This window comes from Ovis aries, chromosome 2, assembly GCF_016772045.2.
Source record: "Ovis aries strain OAR_USU_Benz2616 breed Rambouillet chromosome 2, ARS-UI_Ramb_v3.0, whole genome shotgun sequence".
Lineage (NCBI taxonomy): Eukaryota > Metazoa > Chordata > Mammalia > Artiodactyla > Bovidae > Ovis > Ovis aries.
Window position 1 is genome coordinate 88,058,535 of NC_056055.1, and position 14,085 is coordinate 88,072,619.

General features: G+C 41.9%; 1 protein-coding gene across 4 annotated transcripts in view; it reads right to left on the minus strand.

The window, feature by feature from the left end:
* The window catches only part of SLC24A2 (solute carrier family 24 member 2), a 287,824-nt gene that overhangs the window by 60,260 nt on the left and 213,479 nt on the right, over positions 1 to 14,085 (minus strand). For 3 of the 4 annotated variants that reach the window (XM_042243477.2, XM_042243475.2, XM_042243476.2), the window contains one exon: positions 11,294 to 11,344. The exons of the other annotated variant lie outside the window; for it this stretch is intronic. In XM_042243477.2, the coding sequence (XP_042099411.1) occupies positions 11,294 to 11,344 (51 nt within the window). The remainder of the gene's footprint in view (positions 1 to 11,293; positions 11,345 to 14,085) is intronic. 4 annotated transcript variants of the gene reach the window in all.

A 14,085-nucleotide genomic window follows, 5' to 3' on the forward strand; every position in this document is an offset into this window, starting at 1 on the left:
GCTTCTTGTCATATGTCCCCCCAGTACTTACATCGTAGACTGGTCCTCAGTGTTTCTGAACGTGATAACATTAACACAAACAACAAAAGGAATCCTACAGCATGTGGGCATGCATGCTTGCATGTGTGTGTGCTTGTGTGATGTGCTTGGAGTTATTGCTGTTATGCAAATCTATTTGAAGTTTACATTCTTTTGGTGAGTAGAAAAAGGAGGATCCAGAAACACACTGCAGGAAACTCACCAGACTCACTTCTTGGTTAATGTAGAGATTAAATCTCCAAAGTCTAATTGTGTTTACAGTTAATGACTGTCTATTTTGAGACTCTCTCTGCCTTTTTTTTGTTTTTAAGATAATCTAATCAAGTTCAGGCAAAACTGGGATTTTACAAATAAAAAAACTTGCAGCAGGTATTGGACGGCAAAATATGATGTTTCAGGCATGGAGTCAGTTTACTGACCTTAGCTGGGGCTGACATGGCTTGAGAGCTACTATTCTTCATCATTTTGGGCCAACTGTTTTATTATTTTAGGAGCTTAATTTTCTGAAGAGTTCTCTCCTGGATACACAGATACAAATGGCTCCCATAAACATTCGCAAAGGGGTTGTGTGATCTGTTTTGGAGTTCTGAGCCAGGCAGGGGCTGCCAGATAGAAGGTTTGAATGTCTCTCCCCTGTTCCTATCCCTTCACCCTGTGGATATCTAAGAGATAAATGGGTAATGAATTGCTTTACTGAGACAGGCTTCAAATCCAAGATTTGCCAGCATCCAGCCCCACTACCAGCTAAGGGGTAGAAAAGAGGTCTTCGGAGTCAAAGCTCATATATTGGGTATGTCTCTCTGCCAATGGTCTGTGACACTGATGTATTCATTTGGGCAGTTTTGATTTGTTCACAGCAGTTGGCAAATAGTAGGTACTCAACAAATATTTGTTGAAAGGTTACTCTGACTTGTATTGATATATAAAAACCAGACTTTAGATCTGGCTAACATTTATTTTGTAGTAGCCAGTGTTTCACATAAACACATCCTCTCCTGTTACCTGGATCTCATGTGTTGGCAAATGGTCAGTTAACTTGTGTTCTTCTATTTTTTTTGGAATCCTCAACTTTACATTGTAGACTGGTGCCTGTCAATCTCATTTGAAATGTGGGTTTGTAACAGAAGTGGCAGGACCTGCTGTGGGTTCTTAATTAAATGGGACTGAAGGTTTAGTGGCCCATGACTAAGACAGGATGATTCAGTTCATTTCAGATTTAATCAAAAGAGAAACTTACCATGCTTAACTGAACATGCCAACTTCCTGGTATAACAGATTTCCACTTTTTTTTTTTTTTAAAGAGAAAGCTTCACAGAGGTGGGAAATTACTAATTTATAATAACAATATTCAAGTTTGACTGATGAAGGTGACTTAGCATTTTCAGCTCTGGGGATGTCAGAAACAGACAAAAAAAAAAAATCCATGATTCACTTCTGCTGCCACTTAACACTTTCTACACATGTGACGTGGCAAAATCTGCCTTTACTTGCCAGGTCCAATCTTTCTGCTTTTACTGCTGATGGTTTAGATCATGAAAATAAGATGCAATGAAGTTTGAAGAGCTGGATGTATTCTAATGAGAAGACTTCCTTGGTTCTGGTTTTCAGGAAGACCATGAATTTATCCACTCAACTGATTTGATCTTTCCTACAGATCTGATGCCAGTTTCTAGTTGGTTAGTTTGGTTATGCACACGCACTAGGCAGCTGTCTTCCTAAGATCCAGCCCCAGGGAGAGACTTGTAAGAATACATCTCTAAAAAAGTAATGTGGTTAATAACCGGTGAGTTAAATCTGTTTGTCTTTTGGAGAAGGCCCAGCCTTAACAGAGGGTATCTGTTCAAGTGCCCAGAAACATCATCCGGTTATGGAAAGTTGGACCGAATGACTTAAACCATCAACCTGGAATGAATGAAACATAACATGGTGCTGGAAATGGTGTCGTGCATAACAGAGCTGCCCTCATAGGTAGCTGGGAGGGAGAAAGGTAACCTGCAGGGACCTTGGAGTTTCTATAGGGATATCAATGATGATGAGGCAAGAAGCATACATGCTGGGGTGGAAATTGGATATTCTGTGTGGGAGGAATAGCCTTGTCACTTCATTTGGAAAGGACAAAGACTTCCATCAGAACTCCACCCTGGATTTCACTCAACTTTAGTAAAAACTTGGGTTTCTCAAACAAGTAAATCAGAAGCTAGTTACCTTGCAAAAGCTCATCTGCTCTGTAAAGAAGTCAGCTTGAATCTCTGTTCAAAGGACTTATTTCAATTTGTTGTTTAAGGCTCATGCCTTCACTGTGAGTAGGAGTGTAAATTGATGCAGTGTCTTTGGAGGGCAATTTGGCACTACCTTTCGAAGTTTAAAATGTGAATGTCCTTTGATCTGTCATTTTTATTTCTAGAACTTGATTTTGTATGTTTGTTTATACTTCAAAGGGCTTCCCAGGTGGCACAGTGGTAAATAATCCACCTGCCAATGCAGGAGACACAAGAGACACAGGTTTGATCCCTGGGTCAGGACGAGCCCCTGGAGTAGGAAATGGCAACCCACTCCAGTACTCTTGCCTGAAAAATTCCATGGATAGAGGAGCCTGGTGCTCTACCATCCATGGGGTTGCAAAGAGTCAGACGTGACTGAGTGAACAGCACACACATTTATATCTTCAACTTAATAGAGTTTATTATATGGGCAAAGAAGATGCTCATGTAGCACTGTAATAACTAAATGAATAAAAATGGAACTATCCTAAATATTCATTGACAGGGGACTGATTGAACCCACCAGGGAAGAGGCAGGCAGTGGAATACTACACCAGCTAAAAAGGAATGGGGAGAGTAAAACAGGGCTAATATGGAAATAGCTTAGATATATTAATAGACAAAAGCCACGTATAGAACAGTGTATAGAAGAAAAGAGAATATGTTAAAAAACTGATAAAAAGTGGCCAACTCTAAGGAACGAATGGAATCTGGGGTAAGAAGGGGACTCATTTTACTGTCTTTCCTTATGTAATGTTTGCTTTTTACCTCTGCATGCATGGAATTATTTTATAATAAAACGAATGGTTAAAATTAGTTTACAATTTAAAATTTTGATTGTGGTAAACGTTTGGATTTACAACTGAAAGAGAATATAGGTTTCATGCTTCCCTCATTCCCAAAGATACTGGAACACGGTTCACTATTTTTATCTCCACTGTTACTCGTGTTACCACCCATGGTGACTTTACATGGGTGACCCCTGCCACACTTGGCTCCTGACCGCCCTAACCTGCTCTCTTCCAGCTGCCCTTTCTCACCTTGTCCATCCACTCCTGCAGTTAAACCTTGTCACTGGCAATAACAGTACCATGCCCAAACTCCCGACTTGAAGTATCTCACATTCTGTCTGTAACTGTTATCTTATAAGACAGTTCTTTGATCTCATCTGTCAATTCTTTAATGCCATCACCTTTTCATGGCCCGCCTTTGGAACAAGTTCTTCACTTGGTTTCTGGGATGCCATTCTCTCCCCATCCTCTGCCTACCCCAGTCTCCTTTGCTGTGCATTCTCCCCTCTTCCCAGACCCTACACTTTAGAGTTCCCAGGGCTCAGTCCTTGGCCTCCTCTTTTCTACTGACTAGCTAGGTATTCTTTAGTTCTATAGCTTTAAATGACTTATAGTCTGTGACTTTCAAATTTACATCTGTAACCCTAACTTTTCCCCTAAGCTCCAGACTCCAAATCCACTTTATCCATATCTCCAGTTGTTGTTGTTCAGTCATTCAGTCATGTCTGACTTTCTGTGACCCCATGAACTGCGCCACGCAGGCTTCCATGTCCTTCAGCATCTCCCAGAGTTTGCTCAAACTCGTGTCCATTGAGTCCATGATGTCATCCAACCATCTCATCCTCTGTCACCCCCTTCTCCTTCTGCCCTCAATCTTTTCCAGCATCAAGGTCTTTGCCAATGAGTCAGTTCTTCGCATCAGGAGGCCAAAGTATTGGAGCTTCAGCATCAGTCCTTCCAATGAGTTTTTAGGATTGAATTCCTTTAGGATTGACTGGTTTGATCTCCTTGCAGTCCAAGGGACTCTCAAGAGTCTTCTCCAGCACCACAGTTTGAAAGCATCAATTCTTTGGCATTTGGCCTTCTTTATGGTCCAATGCTCACATCCCTACATGACTACTGGAAAAACCATAGCTTTGACTAGACAGACCTTTGACTATATTAGGATGAGTTCTCAATCTTACTCCAGAGCTTGCTCTGGTCTCAGTCCTCCCCATCAACACACAGTTTTATGAAAGCAATATTTGTCTGTTATGGAGAGATTGCAAGTTGCCTATGAATATCTTCCTTTTTCATTTCCTAGTGACATACTATCTAAATTACTGGGGACAGCACATCACCCAGCTTGACATACTACATTTCCAAGCTTCCTTGAACTAGGTGTAGGCAAGTAATGGAGTTTTGTACAGATTTTACTTGGAAGGTCTAAAAGGAAGCCTCCTTAAAGAGAAGACAAAATAGCTGGGGAAAATAAATTTGGGAGTAGGAAATGGTAACCTAATCCAGTATTCTTGCCTGGAAAATCCCATAGACAGTGCAGTGGAGCCTGGCAGTTGGACACAACTGAGCACGCACAAGACTTCTTGAAATACAGATGTGATGGTGGAGCTGGAGTGGCAGCCATCTTGGACATGAGGTGCCCTTGAGGTTGAAAGTCATATATTAAGATGGAGCAGGAGGATGAAGGAGTTTGGACCTTGGATTATTGTGAAGCTTCCATATCAGCCATGTACAGCTTGCTTCTTTACTCGTGAGAGATATACTTCTGTCTGAAGTAAGTCCCTGTTAATTTGGATTTTCTGCTAGAGTTGAACCTATCCTGCTTAATATATCAGAGTATATAACACAGTCTCATCAGTTCAAAGCCAGGATTAAAATATAATGTGAAAACCACAGATAGCACCAAGTACCCGTTTTAGGATTACATTTTCAGAGGATATCTTTTGGGCAATGGAAAATACCAATGAACAGTATTACCAAATTCAATTTCTTTTTGAAGAAGAACTGGAATCTGTGCTAAAGTCGTAGTTGCTCAGTCGTGTCTGACTCTTTGACCCCATGGACTGCAGCCCACCAGGCTTCTCTATCTACAGAGTTCTCCATGCAAGAATACTGGAGTGGTTTGCCATTCCCTTCTCCAGAGAATCTTTCCAATCTACGGATTGAACAGAGGTCTCCTGGGCAGATTCTTTACATTCTGAGCCATCAGGGAAGATTTCACTGCCCTTACAAATGTAAAATAACTGGCTAGACTATGTAACCTTAGGGTGCTTCTGTTTCTTTGAAATTTTCAAAACTCACCCATGACTAACTGAGGAACCCATGATTCATATAAGACATTATTAGTTTCTTAGCTTGGTAAAGGGGTTATTGGTTGCCATGAAACAAGCCTTAATTTCGAAAAGGAAAAGATCATTATTATTCTTACCCTTGATATTAAAACAAACTTATCTTTGTTATCCTTTATACAAATGAACAAAGATTGACTTTTTAAAAAGTGGAGAAATTATTTTTCTAGACATGGCTTCTGTTAAATGGCAATGAGTTTAGCACAATACATTGCATATTTGCAAAGTATCCTTAGTCATGAGTTCTGTTTACCTACTTATCTACATGTCTTTATGAATGTTTATCTCCAAAGAGCAGAAATGAGTAGTTGTGTATACTGCCATTGGTGGAAAGACATCTCTTCTTTGAATTCCTCTGTTCCATCACACAAGCTTTCTTTTGAACTTTTTACATTTTCATTTAAAGTAACTTTAGTAAGGAAGCCAAGTTCAATTTATTGAGTGATAAATTCCAGAGTGATAATGGTATGAATTTGGGTTATCTGTAGCTGAGAAATAAACTATGGGTTACTGATTTATTTTTAAACTCAAGAATAGCTGATTTACAATGTGGTGTTAGTTTCAGGTGTATAACAAAATGATTCAGTTATATATATATATGAATATATATATGCATATGTGTATTCTTTTTCAGATTCTTTTCCACTATAGGTTATTATAAGATACTGAATATACTTCCCTGTGTTGTAGAATATGTTTATCTGTTAAACTATGGGTTATTTATCTTAAGTAAAAACTGGAGATTGCTCTTCCAAGAATATTAAGTATCATCCCATGAGGAGATAAACGAATGGCTGCCCAAGTAGGGGGAACTGAGGTCACTAAAAGACTATCCCTAGAGCCACTTGCTTGAATCTCTGGAAACATCTTGTTACGGATCAAATCTAGGAACATGATTCATTCAGAGCAGGTGCTCAGCTATTATCAAGTGAACACATTAGTATCAGGCAGTTGGTAGGGTAGGAGAGCCATCACCTTGGGAAGCAGGAATGAGGGAGTGGAGACATGGCCTCTTCTGAGAATCCTGTCCTCATTTCCACTGGGCTCCTTGGCACCTTGGGTTTGCCCACCATGTTACTCATCTTGCTGCCTGTGTCCCCCGCTGAAATGTGAATTCTTTAGGAGGAGAGCTATCTTTAATCTCCACGAGCCCTGTACTCAGTCTAATGCCTGGTCCAAAATGAGGGTTGCTGAAAGAATACGTTAGAGAATGAATGCTGTTGTTTAGTTGCTCAGTCGTGCCCAACTCTTTGTGACCACAGGGACTATAGCCTGCCAGGCTCCTCTGTCCATGGAATTCTCCAGGCAAGAATACAGGACTGGGTTGCCACTTCCTTCAGGGAGGGAATGAATGAGTGAGTGGATAAAATTCTGATTGGTTCAGGGTAGGAGAGGAAGTTGGGTGTGGCCCAGGCAGCTGTTCTGATTTAGGTTCTGAGCACCTGAGAAAAGGGAGGGAGGAACTGGGCTCTGAAGGGGGGAGGGGCAAACTTTACAAAATATGTTACACTTTTTTCCAGTGTCTGAGAGTAAGCAGTTTTTTTTTTTTTTTAAATTTAAAAGCATTAAACTTAATATTAAAATTTAAAATATCAAAGTTTAAAATTTTAAAATATTAAAATTTAGTTGTAGCATGTAGGATCTTTGGTTGAAGTATACAAACTCTTAGCTGTAGCATGTGGGATCTAGACCCTTGATTAGGGATCAAACCCTGGCCTTCTGCACAGGAGCGTGGAGCATTAGCCACTGGACCACCAGGGAAGCCCCAGACCGTTCTATTAAAATAAAATTTTAAAGGTATAGTATTCAAGTACGGAGGCTGTGTTTCAGTCAGTAGCTCACTGTCATTCCTTAGCCTGTGGTTCAACTTTTCCCATGATCTGGTCTCCATCAAGCCTTTCTTCCTACCCCTACACTGCAGCCTATCTGCACTGTCCAGTTCCTTATACAACCTCGCCGAGCAACCGCAGTGGAGCTGAGAAGGCGGTGAGTGGTCCTGAGTTCAGCTTCCACATTGCAACTTACTACCTCTGAGTCCCAGAGCCAATCACTTTGCTTCTCTGAATCTTAAAGTTTCCACATCTAATAGAATACTGCTTGGGCTTTGGTTTTCTCATCATCAGTAAAATCTACCTGTGATCATTACAAGGATTACATTTATATATATAAATTTAATATGTATTAAATTACACTCAGCGCATTGTGCCTGGCAGGTGGGGGGCACTCAGTAAGGCTTGGTGTGGCCCCTTCTTTCATCCCTTAGCCTGGTGGGCCTGGTGGGAACCATTCCTCCTACACCAATATAACCCATATTTACTGATCTTTTAGGGCCCAGGTCAAAGACCACCTTCGCAAAATCCTCTCCTTCCCCATCCCCCACCACTGAAAGCAATCTTTCCTCTTCCTGTAGCCTATTATCTTTTTTCTGAATACCTATGGGACTTACCACTCTCCTCCTGGTGGCTCAGTGATTATTAAAACTCAGTGTTTTATTTCTTCCCCATTTGTAAGTTCCATGAGGGCAAACTTTTTACTCTTGTACTTCAACGAAGCACCTAGCAGAATAACTTGCAAAAAGCAGGTGCTTAAAATAACGGACTGAATACGTGCAAGACCATTCTCTATACTTAGTAGATCATCACACAATTTTTCTTAGGATGGGGGTGGCATATGTAATTCATCTTTCCACTTAATCCACTTTAGGGGAAAAAAAGCAGGCCTCATTGCAAGTAGCTGACTTCACAAAACATCGAGAGAAATCTCCAGAAACAGTTACAAATAATGACTGGTCACATGGGCAAGTATAATAGCCCAGTCAAGGGCTAGTCACATTTCTAAAATTGTGAAAAGAAATGCTCAAATGGAGAGGGATATTTCTTGAAGGCTATACTAGTCCCCTATTGCCCATAACATCTTCATCTTTATCATACTTCCTTAAGTTGTGTAACATGGAGATGCTATAAATCACAGTTATTATTATTATTTTCAGTGAGAGGAGGAATTTGAAAGTCATGCATGGCTGTTGCCAGGTCTGAGGTTACTGAACTGGCCTTGAGTCTTTTAGATGGAATCCCAGAATTAGGTTTAAGCCAGGCCTGGCTTGTCGTGGAGGCAGCTGCCAAAAGGGTGCAATCTGAGGTGACTGGATGGAGACCCACCCCGCCCCACCCGCTGCTCCAGTCATCCTTTCTATAAGTGCCTGAGAGGGATTGTTATGTGTCTGGAAAACTTGTGAGTCTTTCAAAGGTTACTATTCTAGATAAAGGATAATGCCTTAACCAGCATTTCTGAAAGAGTCCCACAAGAAGCTATGTGGAAGAATGGTTTCTCTGACCAAAAAAGTCTGGGCAATATGGCAAACTCTATCCCTCTGCGTGCATGCTAATTTGCTTCAGTCGTGTCCGGCTCTTTCTGACCTTACGGACTGTAGCCTGCCAGGCTCCTATGTCCATGGAGTTCTCCAGGCAAGAATACTGAAATGGGTTGCCATTTCCTCCTCCAGGGCATCTTCCTGACTCGGGGATTGAACCCATGACTCCTGCGCTGCAGGCGGATCCTTTACCAGTGAGCCACCAGGGAAGCCTCCATCCCTCTATACGATTTATTATTATATGCGGCAGTGCATAGGTGCACATGGAAGGCTCTGACAAGCTACATGGTAAAGAAATCTATTTAGCTTAATTCAGAAGCTCTCCCGCTTACTTAATAACAAAATCAAGCTTGCTTTCTTTTTTTCCCCGGATGGCTGCAAAATCCCTAATGACATGATCTGATAGTAATATTTCATAGAATGTACTTAAAAAATGCTCCCTTAGCTACTATTAGCTATCACTGTAACTGGGATGAATTTTCAGCTAAGAATAGGACACAAAGGGATATGCATGAAGGGGTGGGCAGTCCAGGGAAGGATAAGGAATCTTAAAGGTGACCCATGAAGGTCCCCAAATACAATTTTACAGTCTTGCTAAGGGCTGGTCATGCTTCTCATGCTAGACATTATTTTGACTCTGTTTGCCTGCCTAGAAAGCCCAGCTGTTCGATATCAGTTGGTATCATCAGATCAGAAGCAGCACTTTTGCATCTTCATGTGAGGCTGAATTTTCTGGTGCGGGGAAGAAGAGAAAGGGAGCGCTCCAATGGCAGTTTGCTCCCATAGATGTGGAAAGAGGAAGGAAAGGAAGGATAAGGGAGAAACAGGTCAACAGAAGCAACAAGAAGCCAGAAGCAGCTCTGGTAACAAGAAGCTAAGGGCGGAAGGCAGAGGACAGGATGGAGGGATGAGAGAGTGTGAGGGGTCGTAACTATTCAGGTAGAAGGTAGCAAACCCACTGGCCAGTCAAGCCATGAAGTTTAGACTGAGGGCTGTGAGATGGCTGGAAAAGCAATAAAATTATAAAGTCAGTGAGCCCCAAAGTTTTGGCTTCCCAAACCAATCACCAAGAAAAGTAAAAGTGGTGTGAAGACATGGAGTGAACATAACAGCTGGGACAGGAGCCTTCCTTTAAGGCAGGGACTGCTCTTTCTGTCCCCATGGTGGTAGGATAGGATGCTTTCTGCCTTTAGGGCTTTCATTGCCCAAGGATCTGCACTTCCCCCACATTGTTGGGAGGGCCTTGGGTTACAACAGAGCCCAGTCTGAGATTCTAACTGTGGCCCGCTGCTTTAGAAAACACCACCATGGTTAACTGACAAAACAGATAAAAGTAAAGAAGGACCCCAGAGCTTTGCAGAAGCCGGAGTGGGGAGGGGCTGAGAAGGGCCTTCCTCTTACCGAGGGCTGTCTGATATTCTGCCTCCTTCGTGCAAGGTGACTAGGAATTCTTTGGCAAACTAAGGCAACTCAGAAATACTAGAAGCTGAAAACAAGATATGCAACACTTTGGGGAGTTTCTCTCATGTTGAAGGACAAAATGAACTGATTCCCCTTCCTAGGGTACCTTTGGCTTTCTTGTCAGTATCAGTGAAAAAAGCATGTGAAAACTCCAAATGTTTTCATAACTTACAAATATCATTTATTAGTAAAAAAGTGGAGCTATGTGTGGGATTAGGACAAGAGAACAACTCCTTTTACCAGAATGCAAAATTTTCAAGTTGCTGTTCCATGGTGCACTTATTTCAGAAAAGTCATTCTGACTGAGGGAAGACTGTGCTCTGGGACAGTGTCTGGAATTGTAGATACAGTGAAAAATAAATCTCTGCCAGACTTCATTTACTCAGGGGAAATGCTCAAAATGATATGTCCAATCTCACATGGTGTGAACTCCAATATATACAGCCCTACTGGCTGGAAGAACTGACCCTGGCCTCTCTCAGATGAGTTAGCATGGGCTGTGGGAGAAAAGGACAGGAGCTTACAGTCCTCTGCATCAGAAACAGGTTTCCATTTTGAATCTAGGGATTCCTTTAGATTGCTCATTCCTTTGCATAAATTGGAATATCACCAGCAGATACATATCTCCCCCCACCCCCAAATTAGGGGCATATTAAAAGGAAGTGTTGGTCCGATGTATTTTTCTATGTTGTGAGCATGTGGAGGAGCTAATGGTGACCCAGTGGGTGTGGGCTTGTGTTTACATTGCTGACACCATTTCGCTGAGTGCGTTACACAACTGAGATGGTTTGGATCGTTTGAATGGAATAACATGATCACTCATGGTATTGCATGTCTCCAATTCCAAATCAACACAATGGCAGAGACTAGACGAAAATGCAGAAAGAATGATAAATCACACAATGTCACTGAAGTCATGCAAAGGGGGAAAAAATAAAGACTGAAAAAATGGGCAGGCCACAGACACCATAAATTAAAAAAAAAAAAAAAAGCCAATGCATACAATTCTAAAATCATTCTTACCTTCTTCAGTCATTGTGTCATAATATTTTAGTTTTCCATATGATCCAAGTTCTACAACATCACAGTAAAAGACACAAAGATAAGGAACGAGCTGTAATGCAAGAACTTTGTTTTTTACACATTCTTAATTAATCAGATTCAGAGTTACACTGTCAAATTCCGCAATCGTAACTATATAGAGATGTGCAAACATGGGCCATGTGGCAGACGGCTTTCACGGCCCATTTTCAGAAATCACTTAAAATATATTATTCCACTAGGGGTAGGACGTGCCCTGCATTACAGAACAGGACACAGTTATTTTAACATCTGATGAAACAGAACACTTGGCGAAGATATCTTCATGGCAGGTCCAGCCTTGCCCTGTCATTTTTAGAGAGGATATGCCAAGGGGAAGGGCTGGACCTGAGACCCTTTCGAGGTTTGCAGAGACCCACTGGGGTGTGTAGATGCCAGTATTCCTTGCCAGGAAACAGCAGTCCCAGGAGTTCATTTCACAGCTTTTCGCCAACAGAAATACTTCCTAGAGGTTAATAAGGAAGGAAGGCTACCTGGGAAAAACCCCGAATGAAAAACCATGTTCTAAACTTCCCTTTCATTTATAATCTCATATTACAGGCAAAAAGCACTGAATACCATGGGTGCAACATGCTTGGAAGGGCTGGGAAAGGTGCAGAAGGCTTCGGGAGGAAGTGGGAGGCGTGCTCCCAGGGAAGGGCAGGTGGCCCAGAGCAGCCACAGCTCCATGCTCAGGGCATCACCTGCTGCTGCACAGCCTGCAGGGGCCAGGAGGCAACCTCCTGGATGCAGCTCAGGAAAGGACTCGGCTGTGATGGAAACTGCTGGCGGAAAGCAAGCTCGTCTGAGTGAGCTGGTAGAAGCGGCATCTTGGGGAGAGGGACAGAAGAGGTGGGAACACACCATTTCTGTTTTCTTACTTCAGTTCTAAAATAGAAACTTTCATTCCTGTTCATCTGAAAATTCCAGATTATTTGAAGCAACATTGTGAGCAGGTTAATAATATTTTCCTGGTCATCACAACACTCTCCCAATAAACTTAGAGATATTAATGAGACTTGAGAGATACTCCTGTGATTCTGTGGAATGCTTCAGTGGCTCATTAACTTGGTAGGCTGCTGAAAACTCACATATGAATGAACTAATAACTGATGGGTTTTGTGTATAAGATAAGGCTCTAGTTTAAAACACAGTAATAAATATTCTTCTCTTTATAGTATATGTTATACACATTCTTTTTCCATGTGCCTAAAATTATACCTAAAGCTATTTTAACACACTAATACAAAAGTATGCCTTGGGGAGAAAAATCGCCTCATTTTTACGTTTCTGCAAAAACCTGCCTATTCTGGATTTTGTTAGACCCATGACAAAGGATGCAAGTGCTTCAATCAGAAATTGAATTTTGCATCAAAACAAGAAGGCTTTTTAAAAAATTGACTTCTAGGGATTGCCTTCAGTAGAAAAACTTTTTTCTGCCATTTTAATAACAGTAGTCTATTATATAAGTGAGACTGCCAAAGTCTGGGATTTTAAGGTGATCTAAATTCCTTCATAAATATTAAACACATGTTCATGGTGGCTTTACACATAATCTATGCCTTGTGTGTGAGTGGTGTGATGTGTATGTATAATCCTGCAGTAAGCTGATGAATTATACCAGCCAACTAATTTTTTGGTAACCTCCACTCTTTCCCTGAGGTAAAGCAGGCGAATAAGCAGCTGGCATTCTCTTCATTTGCCAAGGAAACAGAATGTGGAGTTCATGTTTGCAAAGCTAGGCCAAAACCATATTTCTACACAGTGGAGATACACTACTGCATTTTTAACTTTTGAGATGCTGCCTCTGTACACACACACACCGGTCTTCGTGTTATCAGTTCCAAACTTTCAAACATCTGCTAGAGACAGATGTGATTAAGTCTTTACCCCCTCTCTCATGGAGCCAGGTATAACACACATACAATCATATTCTTTGATTAATTTATTAAATTAATACCAACATGGTCAGAATTGGATCCAGGGGTGGCTGACAAAACTCACACATTCTTGCTGCTGTGGCGATTCCTAGATTGTTCTTAGGTACTTCCTTAGATGAGGACTGGGGCAGGGGGACAAGAACTGAACAGGATATACCTAAAAGGAGGCTAAAGCTGGTGGAGGAGAAGGAATAAGAGCAGTGAAAGGCTGAATGACAACAGGTGATGGAGTGACCTGAAGCACAGTGAAGAAGGTGGGCAAGGAAACAGTATTTGCAAGTGAAGAGAACCATGTTTGGTGCTTACTTTAAAAAAGGTACACGGGAATGTGAAGGAAACCAGCTTGTTGGAATAGTTTTTATCGTTGACCTCAATGGGGTACTGAGACGATGAACTCGGCACCTCAGTGCTTCCAAATGGTCAGGGTGGTCTCCTGGGGCTGGTGGGACAGTATCTCCAATAGCCAGCGCCTCCCTTCCTTGAACCAGGGGCTGAGAAGGTGCAGGGAGAGGGTGCGACATGTGACTAGGACAGACGTGATGCGCATCCTTAAGTCGGAGCACATCTGCACCTACCTAGCATCCCACAGCCTGTGGACACCTCGTGGAAGGTGGCCTGAGAGGCAGGAATGAAAACTCACCTGCAAGCGGCAATGGGCTCCCGTCAGCACATTCCCCGTGGAGAGTAGCCCTGGCAACTGTAGCATCATTGGATTAGGATTCAAACTGGTCCCAATCCAAGCTGAATTTCTTGGGATAGGAGGGAGGAGGGAGGGGGTTCAAGAGGGTGCTATTT